At 40.5% G+C, this 20,563-nt stretch overlaps 1 protein-coding gene across 1 annotated transcript in view; it reads left to right on the forward strand.

Annotated features, from left to right (window-relative positions):
- The first annotated feature begins 3,160 nt into the window (after positions 1-3,160).
- The window catches only part of LOC149800386 (von Willebrand factor D and EGF domain-containing protein-like), a 121,664-nt gene continuing 104,261 nt past the window's right edge, over positions 3,161-20,563 (forward strand). The window contains exons 1-2 of the mRNA XM_089958411.1: positions 3,161-3,202; positions 20,030-20,122. Coding sequence (XP_089814537.1) covers positions 20,071-20,122 — 52 coding nt within the window. The 5' untranslated portion in view covers positions 3,161-3,202; positions 20,030-20,070. The remainder of the gene's footprint in view (positions 3,203-20,029; positions 20,123-20,563) is intronic.

Below are 20,563 nucleotides of genomic sequence, written 5' to 3' on the forward strand. Positions count from 1 at the left end.
GGACACATGAACGTGTGCCGTCTTATCCTGAAGCAAAGAAAATTACTAGCGTTAGTTATAAAAATCACACACACATACACAATATATATATATATATATATATATATATATATATATATATATATATATATATATATATATATATATATATATATATGCATGCGTGGGCGTTGATGTGTGGGTACAAAACTACATGTGTGATATATTCGAGTTTTTGTGAGTGGCGATTTCCAGTAGTTTAGTGTAGGAAAGAGATGCTATTTGAGCTAATGAAGACAGATGAAGAACATGTAATAGTATGATATAGGTTAAAGTACCGTCTTCTTTGTTTTAGATATTCGTCCTAATTAAATATGAATGTTAGGATATCAATGGAAACAATGAAACATAATGGACGAAATGTAGAATTGAGGAGTCTAGAACTTAGAATTACTACTAAAAAACTCCAATTAATTCGTTGAAACCCATCTTTATCACAGATATGAAGAGATCAGTGTTGTCGAATGCTACCTAGATGTGAGGGCGAATTAAGCAATGAACATTGTTTCTAACAATATGTAACAAAGAAACGTGATGATGCCACAAAGCCTTCAATCTATGCGACAGAATGTTTTATACTTTACTCAAAACAAAACATGCCGTTTCATAAAATACATAAGAGGTCACATTCGATTTTGTATAAAGACTCTTACTGTAAAAAGACCTTGCGACAAATCTCGTCTTTCAGTTTTCTACCGGCAATGTATTCGATTTGATTGCCATTCGCTAAATGACCCTATACATTTAATACCCAAACGTCTGTGCTCTTTTGCTGAATCCTTCGACTCTCTCCTTACCTAACGCTAGATTTATTACTGTAAGATGACGTGGAACTAAGTCAAGAAACAAGCTGCGTAATATTCCTAAAAAAACCTACTTACAATTATATTCTAAGTACAAAACTAATGCAATAAACGAAATTGACAACATAAACTGTAAAAACGTCTCTCGCCACCTTTGGTACCCGGTCGCGATTAATTGCCAGTTAGCATTTAGTTTGTCGTTCTGGGGTTTTCTCGAGAGGAAATTCTTAATCTAGACCACGAAACTACATGGGCTGGTCATTTCGGAGTCAGTAAAATGTATCACAAGATGTTGAATCACTTTTATTAATTGACATGTAAAGGCTATGCGTCTAAATACTGTCGATCTTGTCAAGCTTGAAATTCGTATACGTCTACACGATCTCAAGATGCAATTTCTTTGAGAAATATTGAAACTAAAACATCTAATCCAGCATGAAAGGAGTGAACTAAAGTAGCCTTTATATGAATATAAGCACTTTTTTCCTGCTGTTCCATAACGGATATATAAAATGTGTGATGACGTCGAGCTTTGAACAGCATTCTTGTACAATGAAACGTCTCAAGCAGGAATAATGAGAAACACAAGAAACGTAACCAGAGTTCACCATGCATTATTGTGCCTAAACAAGATGATATATTCCGAATATGTACAGATTATAGAAATGTCAACTTTGTCACCAAAACAGGATCATTTCCAATGCCAAATATAGACGATACAATGGACAAAATTTAATTTTTGAAAGGATTTTAGCGATTTCCACTCATGGAAAGAAAAAGCAATATTTCAGCATTTGTTACTCCTGACGGAATATTTCATAAGCTGATGCCGTTTGGAATAAAATATTATCCGCCGATATTCCAAGGTTTAATCAACATAACTACAGCTGGTATAGATAAATGTGACGCTTACCTTATCATCTACTACAGCATTATGGTAGATAGCAATGAAACCGTTCAGAAATTCTTCGATCGACTCAGTGATGCAAATCTGACGATTAACGTAAGCAAAAGTGAGTTGTGACATGCTCGTGTTGCATTTGATATATTGTGAGACAAGGTCAAGATAAACCTGTTGAATTAAACGTCAAAGCTATCTTTGAATTCTCGATGCCTACTGGTAGAAAGCAACTTTTGCGGATTTCGGCATGGCTGGATTTATTGTCGGAGATTGTGTTTGAATTACTCTATAATTACAAAGCCACGATCATGTTTGTAGAGTAAGAAATCCAAGTTTCGCTGGCCTGGCAAGTTCTGTCAAGGCTGGATCAAACGCATGTTGATGAGGGTGATGTAGGTGTTGGTATCCTACTGATTCAAGAAGATACAAATTATTTTTTGATCATCCAGTGTCCTATATTTCTAAAAAAGTAAAAGACAGTTAACTGAGAATACTTTGTTGGCTTTGATATTGGCCTTGGTACATTTAGAAGTCTATATTAGTTCAACCCTTTTTCCAGTTATTCAGAGGAAACAAAGAAAAACATAAAACAGACACATAATTTTGCGATGGAGTTTAATGCTGCAAGAATACATTACTGACATTAGACACAAGTTTTAAACATCATGTTCACGTAAACAAAATTCACTGTATGTCTTGTTTAGACTAGACTGTCTTTCACCCTTGGAAAACTTCACATTCTTTAACTCTATTCGTCAAATGAAAAAGTGTATAAATAGAGAATCGATAAATAAATAAATATATTCCTCTTGTATGTTAGTCTGTAGGAGTCTGCGAAAAAAGATCGCATGTTGATCTAACTTAAAATAGTTGGTTTCACTTCTTTCTTTTTCATAATTTTAGACCTAGAGTCGTGAAATAATAAGCATTCGTCTGTACAAGGGACCCAGAGATATTCATGGCAATCGTTGTTTTCTGTACTAATATATGTAAATGCTTAGGTGTTATTATCACAGTTAGGAGCATGCTTTTACTATATAACCATATATCCTTGACTGCATTTTCTATTAATCACCATTGTTCTCAGTCGGTTTGTTCAAATCTGGAATATGAATAGCTCCTATGTTAAATATCTTATTCACAGGTACATAAGTTTATCATACATCACACAATGTTCAAAGAGGAGAACCTGCAGCAGAACATACATTACATCTGTTTATGTAATCTAAACTTATTCGATTACATGATTAAGGGGGAATAAATCTGGTTAAAGACCTTGCATGGAAACCACCTCTTTATTATCAATAAATTTGGGCAGTGCCAGGAATACAGCCAGCGCCTCTTTATTCTCTAACGGTCCAATCACAGTAGAACATCGACTATAAATACCTATTTCCTCAGCGCTCTTGTCATTCTAGTACGCACTTAAATTCAACGACACATACATTTAGGAATACAGGTAAGACGGTTTGATTTTTCTTTTTTTAATTCGTGTTTTCCTTTTGCTGATTCACATATTATTACGCTTCGATATTGAATTTTTACCAAAATAGGTTTACACGTCTATGAAAACGAACGATTTCTCGAAGTAAATGCAAGGGTTATAAAAAACGGGACCTTAGTAAATATAAGGCGCCGATGTTGGATTAGTTCCTTTATAATTACGAACAACGATTTGCACGCGGATATATATATATATATATATATAGAGAGAGAGAGAGAGAGAGAGAGAGAGAGAGATGTGCGCATATATGTATGTATGTATGTATGTATGTATGTAGGTAGGTAGGTAGGTAGGTAGGTAGGTATGTATGCATGTGTGTGTGTTTGCTTGCGTGCGTGCGTGCATCATGCATGTATGTATGTATATATGTATGTATGTATGTATGTATGTATGTATGTACGTATGTATGTATGAATAAATGTATGTATGTATGTGTGTTTGCATTTGTATATAATACCACGATGACTATGTAGCATGGATCCACATAACGGCTGAGGAAGATGAATCGTTTTAAGCTTCAGTCCCTTGTAAACTTTGTTTTGTTTTAATTTTTAAACATGATGCTATTAACAGTTAACGTCATAAACTTGCTGTTGTATTTCTTAAATGGACTTCATAGTCTAGCCTGTTGTTTCGTATTAATTACATTTTCTCTTACGGATATATTTCTCTTCTCATTATATGCAAATTTGGTAATCTGTCTTCTTTTAAAGATATTTATTGCGATACTGAACATTATTGAATAGCATATTTTGTTGCATATGCATTTATAAAGATACATCATATTGTCTGTTCGCAGAGAAATAAAAGCATGCATATTGATTTCAGGTACTGTTTCAGTTAATAGTTTATATTTTCAGATTTAGTAGCACATATTTGTTCTAGCTTGGTAACATACTATCCCTCCCCTGAAACAAACATATTTCAAATGAAAATAAACAAATGATGATGCGTTTTCTGACAGCGTATTTCTTCACTATTGTTATATTGAAACAGCTTTATTAAATTAAATGACCAAAATGTGTTGAATATTCAAAACAATTTAAGTTTTAATTTCTTGTCAAATGACGTTTGTATCCAGAGTACCAAAAATCGAGGTACGTTACTTTCCTTGGATCAGATTGGTAGAGCCTTAGGTAAATCAAGCCCTGGAAGTAGTGAAAGGGGTCACCCTAGGGACAATGGGAATTACCATTAAAAACACCCTTAGGTCACTCTGGGGACTATGTAAATTTAACATTAACCACCCTGGGTCACTCTAGGGACAATGGAAATTTAACATGGGTAAAAAACCCTGGGTCACTCTGGGGACAAGGGAATTTAACATTGGAGAAAGGAAATATCCATGCTAGGGACATTCTAGGGACAAAGGCATACGAACAATGGAAATTTAACATGGGAGATATTGCTGGGTCACTCTAGGGACAATGGGAATTGAACATGGGGAATAGAGTTTGGGCTTGTCTAGGGACAAGGGGAATTGAACATGGGGAATAGAGTTTGGGCCTGTATAGGGACAAAGGGAATTGAACATGGGATTTTTTTTAAAAAAATAAAAAATAAAAAAGGGGTAGGCAATGGAAAGTCAATCTCTTTTCGAGAAATGTGGGTGGCCCTGAAAAGGGCCTTTGGTTTTATGTTAATATTAACATAGACGGCATCTGTCACATCTTCTTCTTCTTAAACTCCTTCTAACTGCAGGTCTATACACAAGTACCCTCTTGAGGCAACCTTGTCTTTCTATGTAAACTCTTCTCATCCATAGACTACTATCTGTCCTATCGACAACAGTCCACTTGGACCGGACATACATGGGTATGTCCGTCTTGAACATCATTGTTGACACAAGGGTGGAAGATTGAACGTCGGACCACATCTTGAGGCTTATTTATAGGGAGAGGACGGATTGAAACGGATTGAGTTCATTGACCAATCCAAACACGCGTGACAAAATTCAGTCAGTCCGCATCCAATCCGAAGAGAGCAGTCTGTGACGTCACGTGGTCTATATAGATTCGCTAGCGCTTGTGTGCAGTCAATCTATGTGACAGTGATTCAACATGACGGAAATTCAGAAAACGATTCACTGGGGTGCACCAGCAGTGGAGACCGCCCAAGGGAACCCGGACTTACTTTCAGAAGAGGTACATTGGGATTTTGTGGATTTTCTTACCTCGCAAGAATTTGTTCCGGAACCTTCGTCTCATTCTTCATTACCGCAAGTGGAGAATTTTAGACAGAGACAGAAAGAAGAATTGGAGAAATTTATGCAACGACAAAAGTAAGCGGAGCAAGCTTTTCGCCTACAGCAACAGCAACAGCAACAAGAAGAGGTAAGAAAAAACAACAACAAGAAGAAGTAGCAGCAAAGAAACAAGAGGGTAAAAATCAAACGGCCACGGTACTGTTGGACATTTTAGCGGAGTTAAGAAGTCTGAAACAAATGTATCAGACTTCTTTATCACGACCGAAGAGAATACGACCTTCCCGAGCTAAACACGCCAACCCTGTGACTAAGCCTACCGTACCACCCTTAGTGATTTCAACCCAATCATCATCATCAGAAGTAGGCCTTGGCCGTGGCAAAGGCTTAAGGCAGTTAAAGTTGATTGCTTAAACTCACCCCTACACCAAAAAAAGGCCCTTTTCAGGGCCACCCACGTCTCTCGAAAAGAGATACACTTTCAATTTGCCAATAACTCAAAAATCAACAAAAAAAAAACATTTTACCTTTATAGTATGTGTCTGTGTATGAGTGCGTGAGTGTAGCTTCTTATTTAAAATCAAAACTCAAAGACACTTACCTTATATAATTAATGTATTCTTTTCTCCATAGCTACTATCCAATTCACAATTTACAACAGAACACTTTATAAATTACATTCACTTCTTCTATTTCTTTTTTTACTCTCTCTTTTTTTTTAATTTCTTCACCGTCACAGTCTTTTCCTCCTCTTCCTCCTCACTTTCTTCCCTTCTTCTTTTCTTCTCCTGTTTCTTTTTCTTCACCTGGCTGCTTTCTTCCTCTGAAGAATCTCTCTCTTCTTCTGAAGAATCCTTCTTTTCTTCTGACTCCTCTTGTTTCTTTTTTGGGCAATCTGGAGACCAATGTCCTTTTTCTTGACAATAATAACAGGTATCTTGACTTTTGTCTTTTCTAGCCCCTGTTTTTTCTTTCTTTTTTGATGGTCTGGACACTCTGAAGACCAATGCCCTTTCTTCTGACAGATATAGCAAGCATCTTGACTTTTATCTCGAACGGAAGGAGAGTAGTCCGTCGGTTGGTCTGAAGAGAATTTTCTAATGACCCCTCGCAAAGCTCTGATGAAACGTTCCATCTGGGTAGTCTCTTCCATCGTTGTGCTCGGTTTGAGAGTGAAATGAATAGTGAAAGGACCAGACACACACCCTTTTATATACGCTGGTTTGCCATGACTATAAATTAGTCTATGGTGTTTAAACTTGAGTCATTTGACGTTTTGCACTCAAGATGAAACGATCCTATTCATTCGAGAAGAAAGAAGAAGAAAGTAAGAGAGAGAAACGTGATCTATCGCCTCGTACCAGAGCTGATGTCTTGGCACAAATTCATGCCAGCGATTTTGAAGAGGACATGAGTGAACCATAATCCGAACCCTCTAAACAAAGTTCACCACCCTTAGTCAACCCTGAAAAGTACTATTCCATTCGAGAGACGGAAAAGCGCTCCTCTAGAAAATTTAGAACCACGGCTTACAAATACACATAGAAGTTTAAAGATTTCAAGTCACGTTTATCATCAAGATGACCATATCGATACCATTACCAGTATCACTGGATTCCTGGGATATGTTTATTATTGTGAGAAATGTGACTATGGCCATAAAAATCGAGAACAACACAAACATTGTGGATCGAAATGCTCAGGATGTTTGGCCTCTCCACCCTGTCTGAGCGAAGGACAAGTAAGAGTACATTGTCCTGCTTGTCTGCGTACGTTTGTCAGCCCTGCCTGTTACCAACAACATCTGAAGACGCAAGGTTCACAGCAGAAATGTGCTTGTCAACTCCTGAGATTGTGCCCTACGTGTGGACAAGGCCTACGTACCAATAATACCAAGGCACACGTATGTTCAGGGAAAAAAAAGTCACATTTGTCACCATATCGTGGACTTGGAACACGAATGCTACGTGCAAAAATACCAGCCCCCACCAGAGAAAGAGGACGGTCACAAGAAGATAGGCAATTTCATCTTTTTCGATTTCGAATGCATGCTAGAGATCGGCATTCACATTCCTAATTTCTGCGTGGCTCATCGAGCGTGCGAGAAGTGCATTCAAGAACCTATCTTCAGTCATTGCCCTCACTGCAGTAAGATTCCCGGAGGGCGTGAAAAAATCTTTCGAGGACCGAACACGTTAGCCGATTTTGACCAATGGGTCTTAGACCCCATCGACAAGACATGGAGCCAAGAGGACATCGAACGTTACGGAGATTGTCATCGTCATGCCACAGTGATGGCTCACAATTTCTCCGGATACGAAGGACAGTTTCTTTTGAGATACTATACGGAACAAGGCACCGAACGTCCTAAAGTCACTTTGAACGGAGTTAATCATTTTCATGCAAGTGGGACAAGTCCAGTTTAAAGATTCGATGAGCTATTTGGCCATGCCTTTGAGTCGAATGCCTAAAACGTTTGGAATGACAGAAATGGCTAAAGGGTACTTTCCACACTTTTTCAATACGGAAGCCAATCAACACGCCGTTCTACCCCATTTGCCTGAGGCTCACTATTACGACCCCGACAACATGCGTACCGAACAACGAGAAGCTTTCTACGCTTGGTACCAGGCTCACGCCTCAGACCCTTTCGACTTTCAGGAAGAAATGTTAAAGTATTGTCGTTCCGACGTGGACATTTTACGACGTTGCTGTGGAAAATTTCGAGAACTGTTCATGGAACACGGAGGGGTCGATCCTTTGAAAGAAGCTTGCACCATTGCCAAAGCGTGTTCCTTAGTGTATCGACAACACCTGAAAACACCGTGGCTGTCATCAGTCCTCAAACGACCCACTTTGTCAAACGTCAATACTCGGTCAAAGCCCTACGTTGGTTACATTACTTGTGCGACAAGGAAGACAAGTGGATTCAGCATGCCCGCAACGGAGGGGGTGAAAAGATAGTTTGTACGGAGGAAGGACCAATGCCACCTGTTTGCTGTACCAAGCCGACAAAGAGAAAGGAGAAGAAATCAAATACTTGGACGTGTGCTCGCTGTATCCCTACGTGTGCAAATATTGTCACTTTCCTGCAGGGCACCCGCAATTGCTGACGGAACACATCGACCTGAAAAACATTCGACAATACGAAGGCTTGATCAAGTGTAAAGTTTTGCCTCCCACGTACTTGTACCATCCCGTCTTACCTCACCATTGCCAAGGCAAACTGATGTTTCCTTTGTGCCGTACTTGTGCGGAAACGTGCAACCAAGACCAACCTTGTCAGCACACCCAGGAAGAACGGGCCTTGGCGGGGACGTGGGTCAGCGTAGAATTGTTCAAAGCTCTGGACATGGGATACCAACTGTTAGAAGCGTACGAAATTTGCCACTTTCCCAAGACACAACAATGCCACAAGGGTGACCCCAGTCAGAAAGGCATTTTCGCAGACTACGTGGATGCCTTTTTGAAACTAAAGCAAGAAGCCAGTGGCTATCGTTCCTGGTGTCACACTCCCGAAGACCAAAAGACATTCGAATAGAAATACTGGGCACAAGAAGGCATCACTTTAGATCACATCGAGAAAAACGAAGGCAGGAAATGTCATCATTGCGGCTTCGGTGACAGCTCATGCTCGCTTAAAATTGTACGAAGCTTTAGAACTGTTAGGGGAACGTGTCCTGTACTTTGACACGGACTGTTGCATTTACATCCATCACCCGAGTCAACAGCACCCTGACATCGAAGGAGACCGTTTAGGAGCCTGGACAGACGAGCATCCCGACGACAAGATTCTAAGTTTCGTCAGTGGCGGTCCCACAAAGTACGGCTACGAATACCGGGACCCACAAGGAGAAGTGCACACGACATGTAAAGTGAAAGGATTGACTCTGAATTATCGTACCAGTCGTGTGGTGAACTTTGGGGTATTGAAAGAAGCCTTGCAATCTGGAGAGGATGAACACTTTAAATTGACCACCTATCAACCGAACAAGATTGTACGTTTACCCACTCACCACATCGAGAGTCGACCCTTGGAAAAATTCTATCAAATTGTGTACCAGAAGCGAGTTCGACTTCCCAATCATTTTACCTTACCGTATGGACACGTCGGTATTGGTCTGTATATAAAAAGGAACCCTAGGCAAGATCGATAGTTCATTGTGACTACTAAGACCGAGCGAACAAGATGAATACTTTCAGAGAAACACAAAACAAGTTTAGACAGGCACAATTCAAGTGTGGGGCTTCTGAAATGAAATGAGATTGTGAGCCTTGCGATTTTTCAACCTGTGTTAGTGACAGTACCAGAAGAACCCGTCACCCAGGACAGGACTGTCGTGGACTGGCCTGAAAGACCCTTTCGGGAGGACACTTGTTTGACCTTACCCCCTATAGAACTGGTCAGAACATTACCCAAAACATGTTGTACAGACACTTGTGTTTATTACACGTTGATGGTTATCATGTGCCTTTTATCCTTGTACTTAAGCCTTTGGCTTTAATGTCTCTTTTGTCTTTCGTATTCATGTTTAAAACATTCAATAAACGTGTTCTGAAAAAAAGTATATAAACTCTCGTCTTGTTTGTTTTTGTGTCACAAGTGACATTCCTAACACTATGGCTACCATTGCTGTCTCTGCCCCCTCTTCCTCCACTGTCAAAGTCATCGACGAACACTTAGATCGTGCCAGTTGGAAGGATTTGTATCTTCGTCATCCCTTTAACATGCTCATTGCCGGACCTAGCGGTTCAGGCAAAACCGAATTCGTCAAACGTTTGATCGAACATAAACATCATTTGATCGATCGACCACCTCAGCGGATCGTGTGGTGTTACAAAGAGTGGCAATCGGCGTACAGTCTCTTGCGAGAAAGTCAAGGCGATTCCATCGTGTTTGTGGAAGGCATTCCTAAAGAAGACGACGGCATCGTCTCTGACTCCCGTCAAACCCATTTTGGTCATTTTTGACGACATCTTAGGAGGGCATCACCGTAATGCCAGCTTTGCTTACATCACCCAAAATTTGTTTCAACAAAGTAAAGCCCATCGCACCATCAGTCTCAATGCGCATTACGTGGTCTTGTTTAAAAGCCCTCGAGATAAATCGCAAGTGCAAGTCTTAGCCCATTCGTCAAAAGAAGAAGATGTCGGTCCAACGTGGAGGCATTTTACCCCTCTTGTTAGGTCTCTTACTGAAAGGAGTCTTGGGAACCATGTTGGGAGGACTGGTGGGAGCAAGATAAAAAGGCCATCTGAAGTCCCAAGATCTCAGAATCGACCCTTGACAACCCCATGGAAGGACGAAAACTAGCCTTAGTGCCTTACAAACGATGGATGGAATACCATCGTTGGCAAGAACAATGCACCCCGCATTTACCTCCCAATCCCCATTTGAGCGAGATGTCCCAGTTACAACACGAATTGCAGCCCTTGATGGATCGCCAAGATTTGTCCGAAACAGAAAAATCGCAAAAGTACGGTCAACTCTTGCAACGACTGCAACTCTTTCACCAGAAAGCTTGAGACGAAACAGCTCTACCCACTCTGAAAGATTTTAAGACCTTGATGAAAAGTCCAGCACCATCACCAGTACCAGTACCACCACTACCAGTGACCAAGACAGAAAATGGAGGAGAAGAAGAAGAAGAAGAAGGGTTTCAAACTCCACCAGAAAAAGTACGCAAGTTAACAACACCACCTACCTCCAGAATTGGATGGATTAAAAAGATGATGGCCACCCCTTCTTCATCACAAGAGAAAAAGAAAGTGAAGACAGAAGTGAAGACAGAAGTGAAACAAGAACCGATATCCCCTGTTCACACATTCTCCTCCTCGACACCTATTGCCGGTCGCACACGCAAAGCATTGCAATCCAAGAAAGTACCCCAAGAGAAAAAGAGTAGCATCTTCCAAGAGTGGGTGCATTATTAACACACAAACACAAAAAAATGGAAAAAGTCTTAGCCAGCATTTATTACGATTCCTCTCATCCTGCAGGTTACGGAGGAGTTCAAAAAATTGTATCGTGCTGCCAAAACTCGACTGAAAAGTCTCCGTTTACCTCAAGTGCAACGATGGTTACAAGAACAAGCTACTTACACTTTACACAAAACCATTCGACGCAAGTTTGCCAGAAGTCGCACCCGAGTGGAAGGCATCGATCATCAGTGGCAAGCCGATTTAGCCGATGTCTCTCATTTGGCCAGTTACAATCGTGGCTACAAATATTTGTTTTGTGTCATCGACGTCTTTACCAAATTTGCCTGGGTCGTGCCCTTGACTTCCAAATCGAGCAGCGACTTAGTGCGAGCCCTACAACGGGTGTTGAAACAAAGCGGTCGTCACCCTCTTCGATGGCAAACGGACAAAGGCACCGAATTTCTGAACCAAGCTTTCCAAAGAGAATTAAAGAAACGTCACATTCATTTTTTTTTACCACCGAGAATCCCGAAACGAAAGCCAGAATCGTGGAACGTTTTCAACGCACTTTGAAAGAACGCATGTGGAAATATTTTACGCATCACCACACTCTGAAGTACATCGACATCTTACCGCACCTTGTGCAAGCGTACAACCAATCTTACCATCGAAGCATCGGACGTGCCCCGCAAGAAGTGACTCCCGACAACGAAGTGTTGGTGTTTGAGCGCCTGTTTGGTACGTCCCCGACGAGGGCTGTCCCCAAGAAAAGTGGAGAGTTGACCGTAGGAGATTGGGTGCGCATTGGCAAAACCAAACGCACTTTCGACAAAGGTTACTTACCTAACTGGACGACCGAATTGTTTCGTGTCACTGGACGAGTGCATGGTCGTCATCCTGCCGTCTATAAATTGGAAGAAATGAACGGAGAAGTGCTCAAAGGAACGTTTTATTTGCCCGAGTTACAACGTGTCACCAAAAAAGAAGACGACGTGTAGGACATCGAAAGCATTCTCGAACGCAGAACCCGTAAAGTAGGCAAACGACGTGTCAAAGAAGTCAAAGTACGTTGGAAAGGATATCCACCCAGTTTTGATTCTTGGATCGACGCTTCTTCGCAAGTCATCGACTATAAAAAGAAGTGACCATCATGCCCTTTCACACAGACGCAGCTACGTCGACCACTCCTTCACCTAGTTCTTCTCTGCAAAATTTACAAAAACAACCTCTTAATGGTGTGGTGCGGAGAACGTGTGCCTAAAACGCAAATCGTCTTTTTCTGCCAAATCTTCGTGGTGTATTGTGTCATCGGGGCAGCCATTGCCAATTTGAGTTTGCAACAAGGAGACAAACAATTGTGGACCATTTTATTGAGCAGTTGCATCGGTTACCTGCTTCCCAATCCCTCCCTGAAATTCTCCTCGAACGGAAACCACGGGAACCTTGTGTCCAGTGCCAGTGCCAGTCACCACTCCAACAACAACCACAACCAGAACCCCATTTTGGGCGGAGACACGCCTCTGACGTCCACTAACCCCTCGGACAGCCACAGAACTCTGGAATTATGAGTCACCAAAACCAATTTTACTTAACCTTACCCAGTGACAGTTCCATGGAGGTGTTTCCCCACAACACGTTGTGCTGTTACACGGCCAAATTATCTCAGGCCATCCCATTAGATCACGAAGCCCATTGGGATGTGGCTTTGGTGGAAATGATTCACCCTACACAAATCCAAAACATCACTGAAAAGCAAAACACTTTTGAGGTCGAAATCCTGAACCAACAATTGCAATAAACTATGAATGACATCGGGTTTTCAGGCGACGTAAAACCAGCCATCAGTTCACCCTTCAAAACCTACACCTTGAAAATTCCGACAGGGTTTTATTTTAGTGGGCAACATTTGGTGGACACCATTGCTTCCAGGTTCGAGTCAGCCTTTGGCAAAGCCCTGAACAAAGCCAGAAAAAGTGTCACCCTGGAGTACCATAAAGTGGCTCGTCGCTTACTGATGAAATTTCAGGATACCCAAACGTTGTCCATCAGTTTTAATCGTGACTTGTTTGATATTTTAGGTGGAGACACAAAAATGGCTCCAAATTTTAAACCGAAGATGAACAGCAATACGGAATTTTATAAGTTATTTCGATTCCCTGTAGAACTGAACCAAGGACTGAATTTGATGTTTGTGTACTCCGATGTGGTGGAGTATAACGTGGTGGGACACACCTCCGTACCGTTACTGCGTGTCATTCCTTTCAAAGTGGATAGTACCACGACCAATGACCAGGAAGGTGGAAACACTTACCACGTCCACCGCAAATTTGTAAATCCTCACTATTTCCCCGTCAGTAAGTCGTATTTGGACACGGTCAGCATTGCTATAAAAGGAGATCTGGGACAAAATATTTCATTCACCAAAGGAAAAGTCACGGTGAAACTCCATTTTCGTAAACGGTTCTCTTACGCCTCTTAAGTTATGTATCCAGTGTACCGAGGGGTTGCGCGACAGCGAGGACACGGTTTAGGAGATATACTGAAATCGGCCTTTCGTTCGGTGGCCCCAGTCTTGAAACCGATGGTGACACGCGGATTGCACGCCTTGAAAGATGCCGCACTGACGCAAGGCAAAGAATTTCTCCAAAATGTCATCATCGACAAACAAAACCCCAAAGAAGCCTTCATGAGGGCAGGCAAAAATGTCTTGCTACAAACGGGTGAAGACCTTTTGGGTCGACGAGAAACACCTATAAATGCCCTGCACGCTACCGAGTCAGGCATTCCTACTTCCCTGACCCCACAGCAAGGACAAGGCAGAAAGAGACGACGAAGAAAACACCCTTTCACCAGACTTCACACATCTAAAGCTAGAAAGACAAAGAAAAGACGTTTTCAATTATTGAGACACAGGAAAAAAATGATGCACCGAGAGTCATGCGCCTGTTCCAAGTCGGAACTGGATTTGTTTGCCATGCCCCCACCATGATGACGATGCAAGAATCCCAATGGGTGGAATTTCACTCCGTCTCCTCACTGACAGATTCCGCTCCCATCGAGTTTGAAATCAAAGGACAACCCGAAGATTACATCGATCTGAATAGCAGTTACTTGTACTTGAAAGTCAAAGTTCTAGTAATTCCTTATGATGATGGTGGAGTAGAAGACACTGAGAATATAGCTCCCGTCAACAATTTCATGCATTCCTTGTTCAGCTCAGTGGACTTGTACTTGAATAACAAACTGGTTTGCAGCAGCATGGATACTTACCCTTACCGTGCCTACCTGGAAAATCTCTTGACGTACGGAATAGATGCCAAGAATACTCATCTCGATGCTTGTGTGCTATGGGAACCTGACGAAGCGGGCAAGTTTGACATAATAAATAAAGACAATGACGGCTTTGAGGAAAGACGAAACAAACTCAAAAAAGAACAGAGTTTAGAACTGATGGATCGTTTGCATTTGGACATGTGGTTGCAAGAGAAATATTTGCTGAACGGAGTAAATGTTCGCTTGAGACTGAATAGTAGCAGTACCTCTTTCCATTTGTTGGCAGATTGTTCTGCCAAAAGCAAAATCGAGGAGGCCAAACTCTACGTACGACGCATGGAAGTGTTATCTAAAGTGGGAAACGACATCAGTAAGACATTGAGCAGAACGACCGCCAAATATCCCATCCGACGCGTGGAAATAAAAACGTTCACCATTCCCCGTAACCATCATTCCATGATCGAAGATCATCTGTTTCAAGGACAGTTACCCAAGCGTTTAATCCTTGGTATGGTCTTGAATTCAGCCTTCAACGGAGCCTTCGCTGAAAATCCTTTCTACTTTCAACACTTCGACGTGAAGAAAATCGAAGTCAGTCGCGATGGCAAGACCTTGTGTACCCGTCCTTTCGAACCTGACTTTGGTGACACAAAGATGAATTACCTGAGATCGTACTTGTCCCTGTACTAAGCCACCGGACAGTTAGGGACCAACACCAGTCACGGCATTACGTACGAGGATTACGCAGGAGGTTATGCTTTGTGGGCTTTCGATTTCACTCCAGACCAAGGCAGCGACGAAGGACATTTCCACCCTATAAATTCCGGCCAGATTCGTGTGGAACTTCAGTTTGCAAAGCCACTGGACGAGACAGTGAACGTCATCCTGTATGCAGAATTCGATAATACCATAGAAATCAACAGTTTGAGAGAAGTCATTCTAGAATATTAGAAGCCATGGAAGACTGTTCTCCCTCTTTACCTAGTGGAGAAGCTTTGAAGATGGAATGTGAGGAGACCGTGGAAGGAGAATCTCAACACAAAGACGAAAAGGACATCGTGATCAAGTCGAGATGTCCAGAACAAGAACAGAAATTGGTCTTCTACTGTGCTACATACCTGGCAGACACAATTACGATATGGATGAAGCATGATTACTATGGATGTCAAAACATCAGTCAAGAAGAAAAATTCAACGAATATCTGGACGAAGCTTGGAGTCTGTTTAAAAAAGACGTGTTACGTTGTGGTATAAGGACTTGCGTGAACATTTCTGTCCTCCATTAACGACTCGAGACATCCATTACATCAAAGCCCTCTTTGACAAATTCAAAGAGAAAGTCGAGATCGAAATTGATCACTTATTATCAGCAAAAGAACATTTAGTGACTTATTTTGATCGTGATTTTTCTAGAAACGATGACAAAGTAAATCGTTGATTTTGTGACTAGTATGCTTATTTTGTTGTCTTCAGCTAGGAAACGTAGTGTCCATCCATGACTCAATGACTTGCAACAGTGGAAATCACAATTTCATTCACAACGTTGCCAACCCTGTTTAAATTAGAGTGTAAATTGAAAAAAAAAATGTTTGTCATTTGAAAAAAAATGTTTGATGTTATATTGATGGATTATTGTTAAAAAATGTTAGAGTTGTTGGTTAATGTTAAGTGATTTTGAATAAAAAATGTTGTGTTTTGAAAAAAATGCCTTTGTCTTTTGTTTGGCTATAAGAATGTTGATTCATGCTCTTTGACTTCTTACTATCCCTCTCATGACACTCATTGAACGTTGCGGCTCGAAAACCGTGGAGGGATGTTTTCCTTCACGTCCGCGCTTTGACTTTAAGAACCGGGGCAGTTTCCAGTCTAACCATCCATTGTCGACTCATCCTCCTACGAAGATGTGCTCCAAACTAGCTAAGCTAAACGAAGCCTACGTGAATTTGCATAGGGTCAGACACAGTCTGATAGCGAAGCCAGAAGAGATAGAGAATGTGAGAATGCTAAAAGTCACTGAAGACCTGCTAGAAGAGCTCTTCAGAGAAGAAGTGAACAGGGAGAAAGAAGAATGGACAGAGAAGTACAGACTTCAGAGACAGCAGCAACAGCAACAACAACAGCAGCAGCAGCAGCAGTAGCAACAGCAGCAACCTGAACCTGACAGATTCTTTGTCGATTGTCGTATCGACACCAAAGAGTTCTTCTTCTCTTTCCAAAGAAGCAGACCTATCGTCAGAAAGTCTATCCTCAGAGGACGTCGCATTCTTAGAAACTAAAAGATTGCCATAGCAAAGAAAAAAAAACAAAAAAAAAAACAGCCCTTTTCAGGGCTACTCCAATACTCTAGAAAAGAAATAACAATCGATTTGCCAATGTGTGTAGGTAGAGTAGTGTGAATATAAACACTAACTCTTTTTTATAGTGAGAGGGTATGTGTTTGTGTATAGGATTGTGTGTTTGTAAGTACTCAGGTACGTTGGTGTGAATAGTAGATTAAGATCATGTTTTTGGCTGTTTGAGGTGTTGGGGAGAGTAGATTTGGGGGTTTGATTGGATTGCTTTGCGTATGTGGATAGTATATTGAAGTGAATTTTTTTTAGAATAGTAATGGGTAGTATAAAAAAGTGAGTGAGTGTTTCTTTTAGGTCCGCGCGTTGTTTTGGTTATGATCTAGGTAAGATCAATTTTGTTTTAGGGGGATGTTTTCCATCACGTCTGCGCTTTCAGTATAAATTGAAACTCGCTGGGCAATCTAGCTACCCTTGTTGATTGATGAAGAGAATGAATACCAGAAGTGTAAAGCTTCTAGAACTCCAGATGCACCTGGAATATGCCAGGCGCCTATTGAATGAACTGGCCGCGGAGGCCATTGTCGAAGAGGGAAGGATGAGAGAGGAGGAGGAAAGAAGAAAAAAAGAAAAGGAGGAAAAGGAGAGAAGAAATTTCAGAATCCCAGAGACAGAAAATTGGGATTCTGAAGCCACATATCCAGCCTCTGCTCTCCCCCAAAAAAGAGTGAAAAGAGACTGGGGAAGAAGATGTGTGTGTGGCACCAGGCCAGGAAGGTGCCAGCATTAGATAGGCGCATCTGGAGTTAAAAACAAACAGCCCTTTTCAGGGCTACCCCAATACTCTAGAAAAGAAATAACAATCGATTTGCCAATGTGTGTAGGTAGAGTAGTGTGAATATAAACACTGACTCTTTTTTCATAGTGTGAGTGTATGTGTTTGTGTGTTTGTGTTTGTGTGTTTGTGTTTGTAACCGCTCACGTACGATTGTATGGATAGTAGATTATGGATTTGTTTATTGTTTCTTAGTGTATGTGGAGAGTATAGTTTGGGTTTTGTAACCGCTCACGTACGATTGTGTGGATAGTAGATTATGGATTTGTTTATTGTTTCTTAGCGTATGTGGAGAGTATAGTTTGGGTTTTGTAGCCGCTCACGTACGATTGTGTGGATAGTAGATTATGGATTTAGTTTTAATGATTTGCGTGTGTAAATAGTAGATTTGGGGTTTGTTAAATGTTGCTTCACTGATATGGATAGTATATTACATGAAATGAGAAAAGTAGGATATGTTTTCCTTCACGTCCGCGCTTTCACTATAAGAACCCACAAGGTTTGATGTTCAAACCATTCTACAAAGAATAAAAAAGAAGATGGAAGTGTCCCAACTGTTCAATGATTTAAGGCATGTTTATTTTTGGATGGTGGATGGTGAATATGGAGTTGAAAGGATTGAAAGAGATTGGACGTTAAGAACCAGTGTGCACTATGTGAACGAACTAAAATTAGCCAGGGAGATGATAGAAGGATTAATTGAAGAAGAAGTGAAGAGACTGAGAGGGCTAATAAATCCCCCTTATTTCAGAGTGGGAACATTAAAAGAGGCCCTGGAGAAGGTAGAAGAAGTAAGAAGGTTTTTGGAAGAGATAAAAAAAAGGTCAGAGTGGTCCTTTGTCAAAAGGAGTGTTGAAAGATTGAAAAAAAGGGAAGAAAAGATGAGAAAGGTGATAGATGAAGAAGTGGAGAAAATAAAGGACAGGTGGGCAAAAGATAGAAAAGAAGAAGAAAATAGAAAGAAAAAGGAAGAACTAGAGAAACTGAACGCTAACTGGATAAAAATCCAACAGAAGTTCCGAGCCATGGGTCACCCGGACTGGATACCGGAAACAGAAAAGAAGAAGAAAGGAATGATGGAGAAAAAAGAGGATGGCTACAGAAGTGGAGGAAATAAAAGAAGAAGATGATGATGAAACCAAAGGCCCTTTTTCAGGGCCACCCACATTTCTCTAAAAGAGATTGACTTTCCATTGCCTACCCCTTTTTTAATAATTTAAAAAAAAAAAATCCCATGTTCAATTCCCCTTGTCCCTATACAGGCCCAAACTTTATTCCCCATGTTCAATTCCCATTGTCCCTAGAGTGACCCAGCAATATCTCCCATGTTAAATTTCCATTGTTCGAATGCCTTTGTCCCTAGAATGTCCCTAGCATGGATATTTCCTTTCTCCAATGTTAAATTCCCTTGTCCCCAGAGTGACCCAGGGTTTTTTACCCATGTTAAATTTCCATTGTCCCTAGAGTGACCCAGGGTGGTAAATGTTAAATTTACATAGTCCCCAGAGTGACCCAAGGGTGTTTTTAATGGTAATTCCCATTGTCCCTAGGGTGACCCCTTTCACTACTCCTGGAAAAGTATATGCACGCACAAAAGGAAGACACTATCATGGGAATATATATATATATGAGCATAGAGAGACTAGCATTAATACAATGACTACTTAAAGTCTAGAGAGGACGATAATATTGCCTAGCATTATATTTTTTTATTGTAATAATCTTACAGAAGACTGACACTAATGTATTGAATAACTAATTATTTAGCCCTGTTAATACAAATGGTTAGATGTTTGGATCAGTTGTGCTATCAAATAACCTAAACACTAGCATCTTTGAAATCTTGCAGATTTATTTCAAAGATACAAAACATGTCAATAATCGTCTAAGATACATTACATACCGGCATGACCTCCCTCCAGTACCGGCTACATAATCCTTTAATAGTCACCCCCATTCTCCCCTTTTATATTTCTCAAATTAGTTGGTATACACTTATTTGGTATTTACGGTTCTAGTAGGAATACATATTGTTATAACCCTATCTGTTAATGCACTATATATCTGAGACACACGTAAGAATATACAACTATTTGTAGTCCTTGCCACTTTTCGTGTACTTATTTGTGTATTTGGGATAGGGCCGTTTCTAAGTTATGACAACTTGCACCCCAACCCCACGTACTGTAAATATCGCAATAGATATGCCTAAAACCATACTTTGACAAAGTATACGTCTGATTTGCAAACTATTTTTTCAGGGACGGAAAAGGAACTTCAAGGAACACCTGGAAGGAAGGAAATGGAATTGTTACTTGTGACTGTGCTATTCAATCTCATTTACTTTGTATACGGTAAGGCACTAATATTACTACAGAATAACCTAGAAACATGTGACTGCACAAAGATATTTCAACTAAAATTGAATAATTCGTCATTTAGCATTATATATTATAACATTATATACTATAACATATAATACTATACAATAGTACACTATAGTATACCATACTATACTATACTATACTATACTATACTGTACTGTACTGTACTATACTATACTATGCTATACTATACTATACTATACTATACTATACTATACTATACTATACTATACTATACTATACTGTACTGTACTGTACTGTACTGTACTGTACTGTACTGTACTATACTATACTATATTGTACTGTACTGTACTGTATTATACTATACTATACTATGCTATACCATACCATACCATACCATACCATACCACACTATATCATACCATACAATACTATACTATACTATGCTCT

This window comes from Sinohyriopsis cumingii, chromosome 5 (assembly GCF_028554795.1).
Source record: "Sinohyriopsis cumingii isolate HCF-2022 chromosome 5, ASM2855479v2, whole genome shotgun sequence".
NCBI lineage: Eukaryota > Metazoa > Mollusca > Bivalvia > Unionida > Unionidae > Sinohyriopsis > Sinohyriopsis cumingii.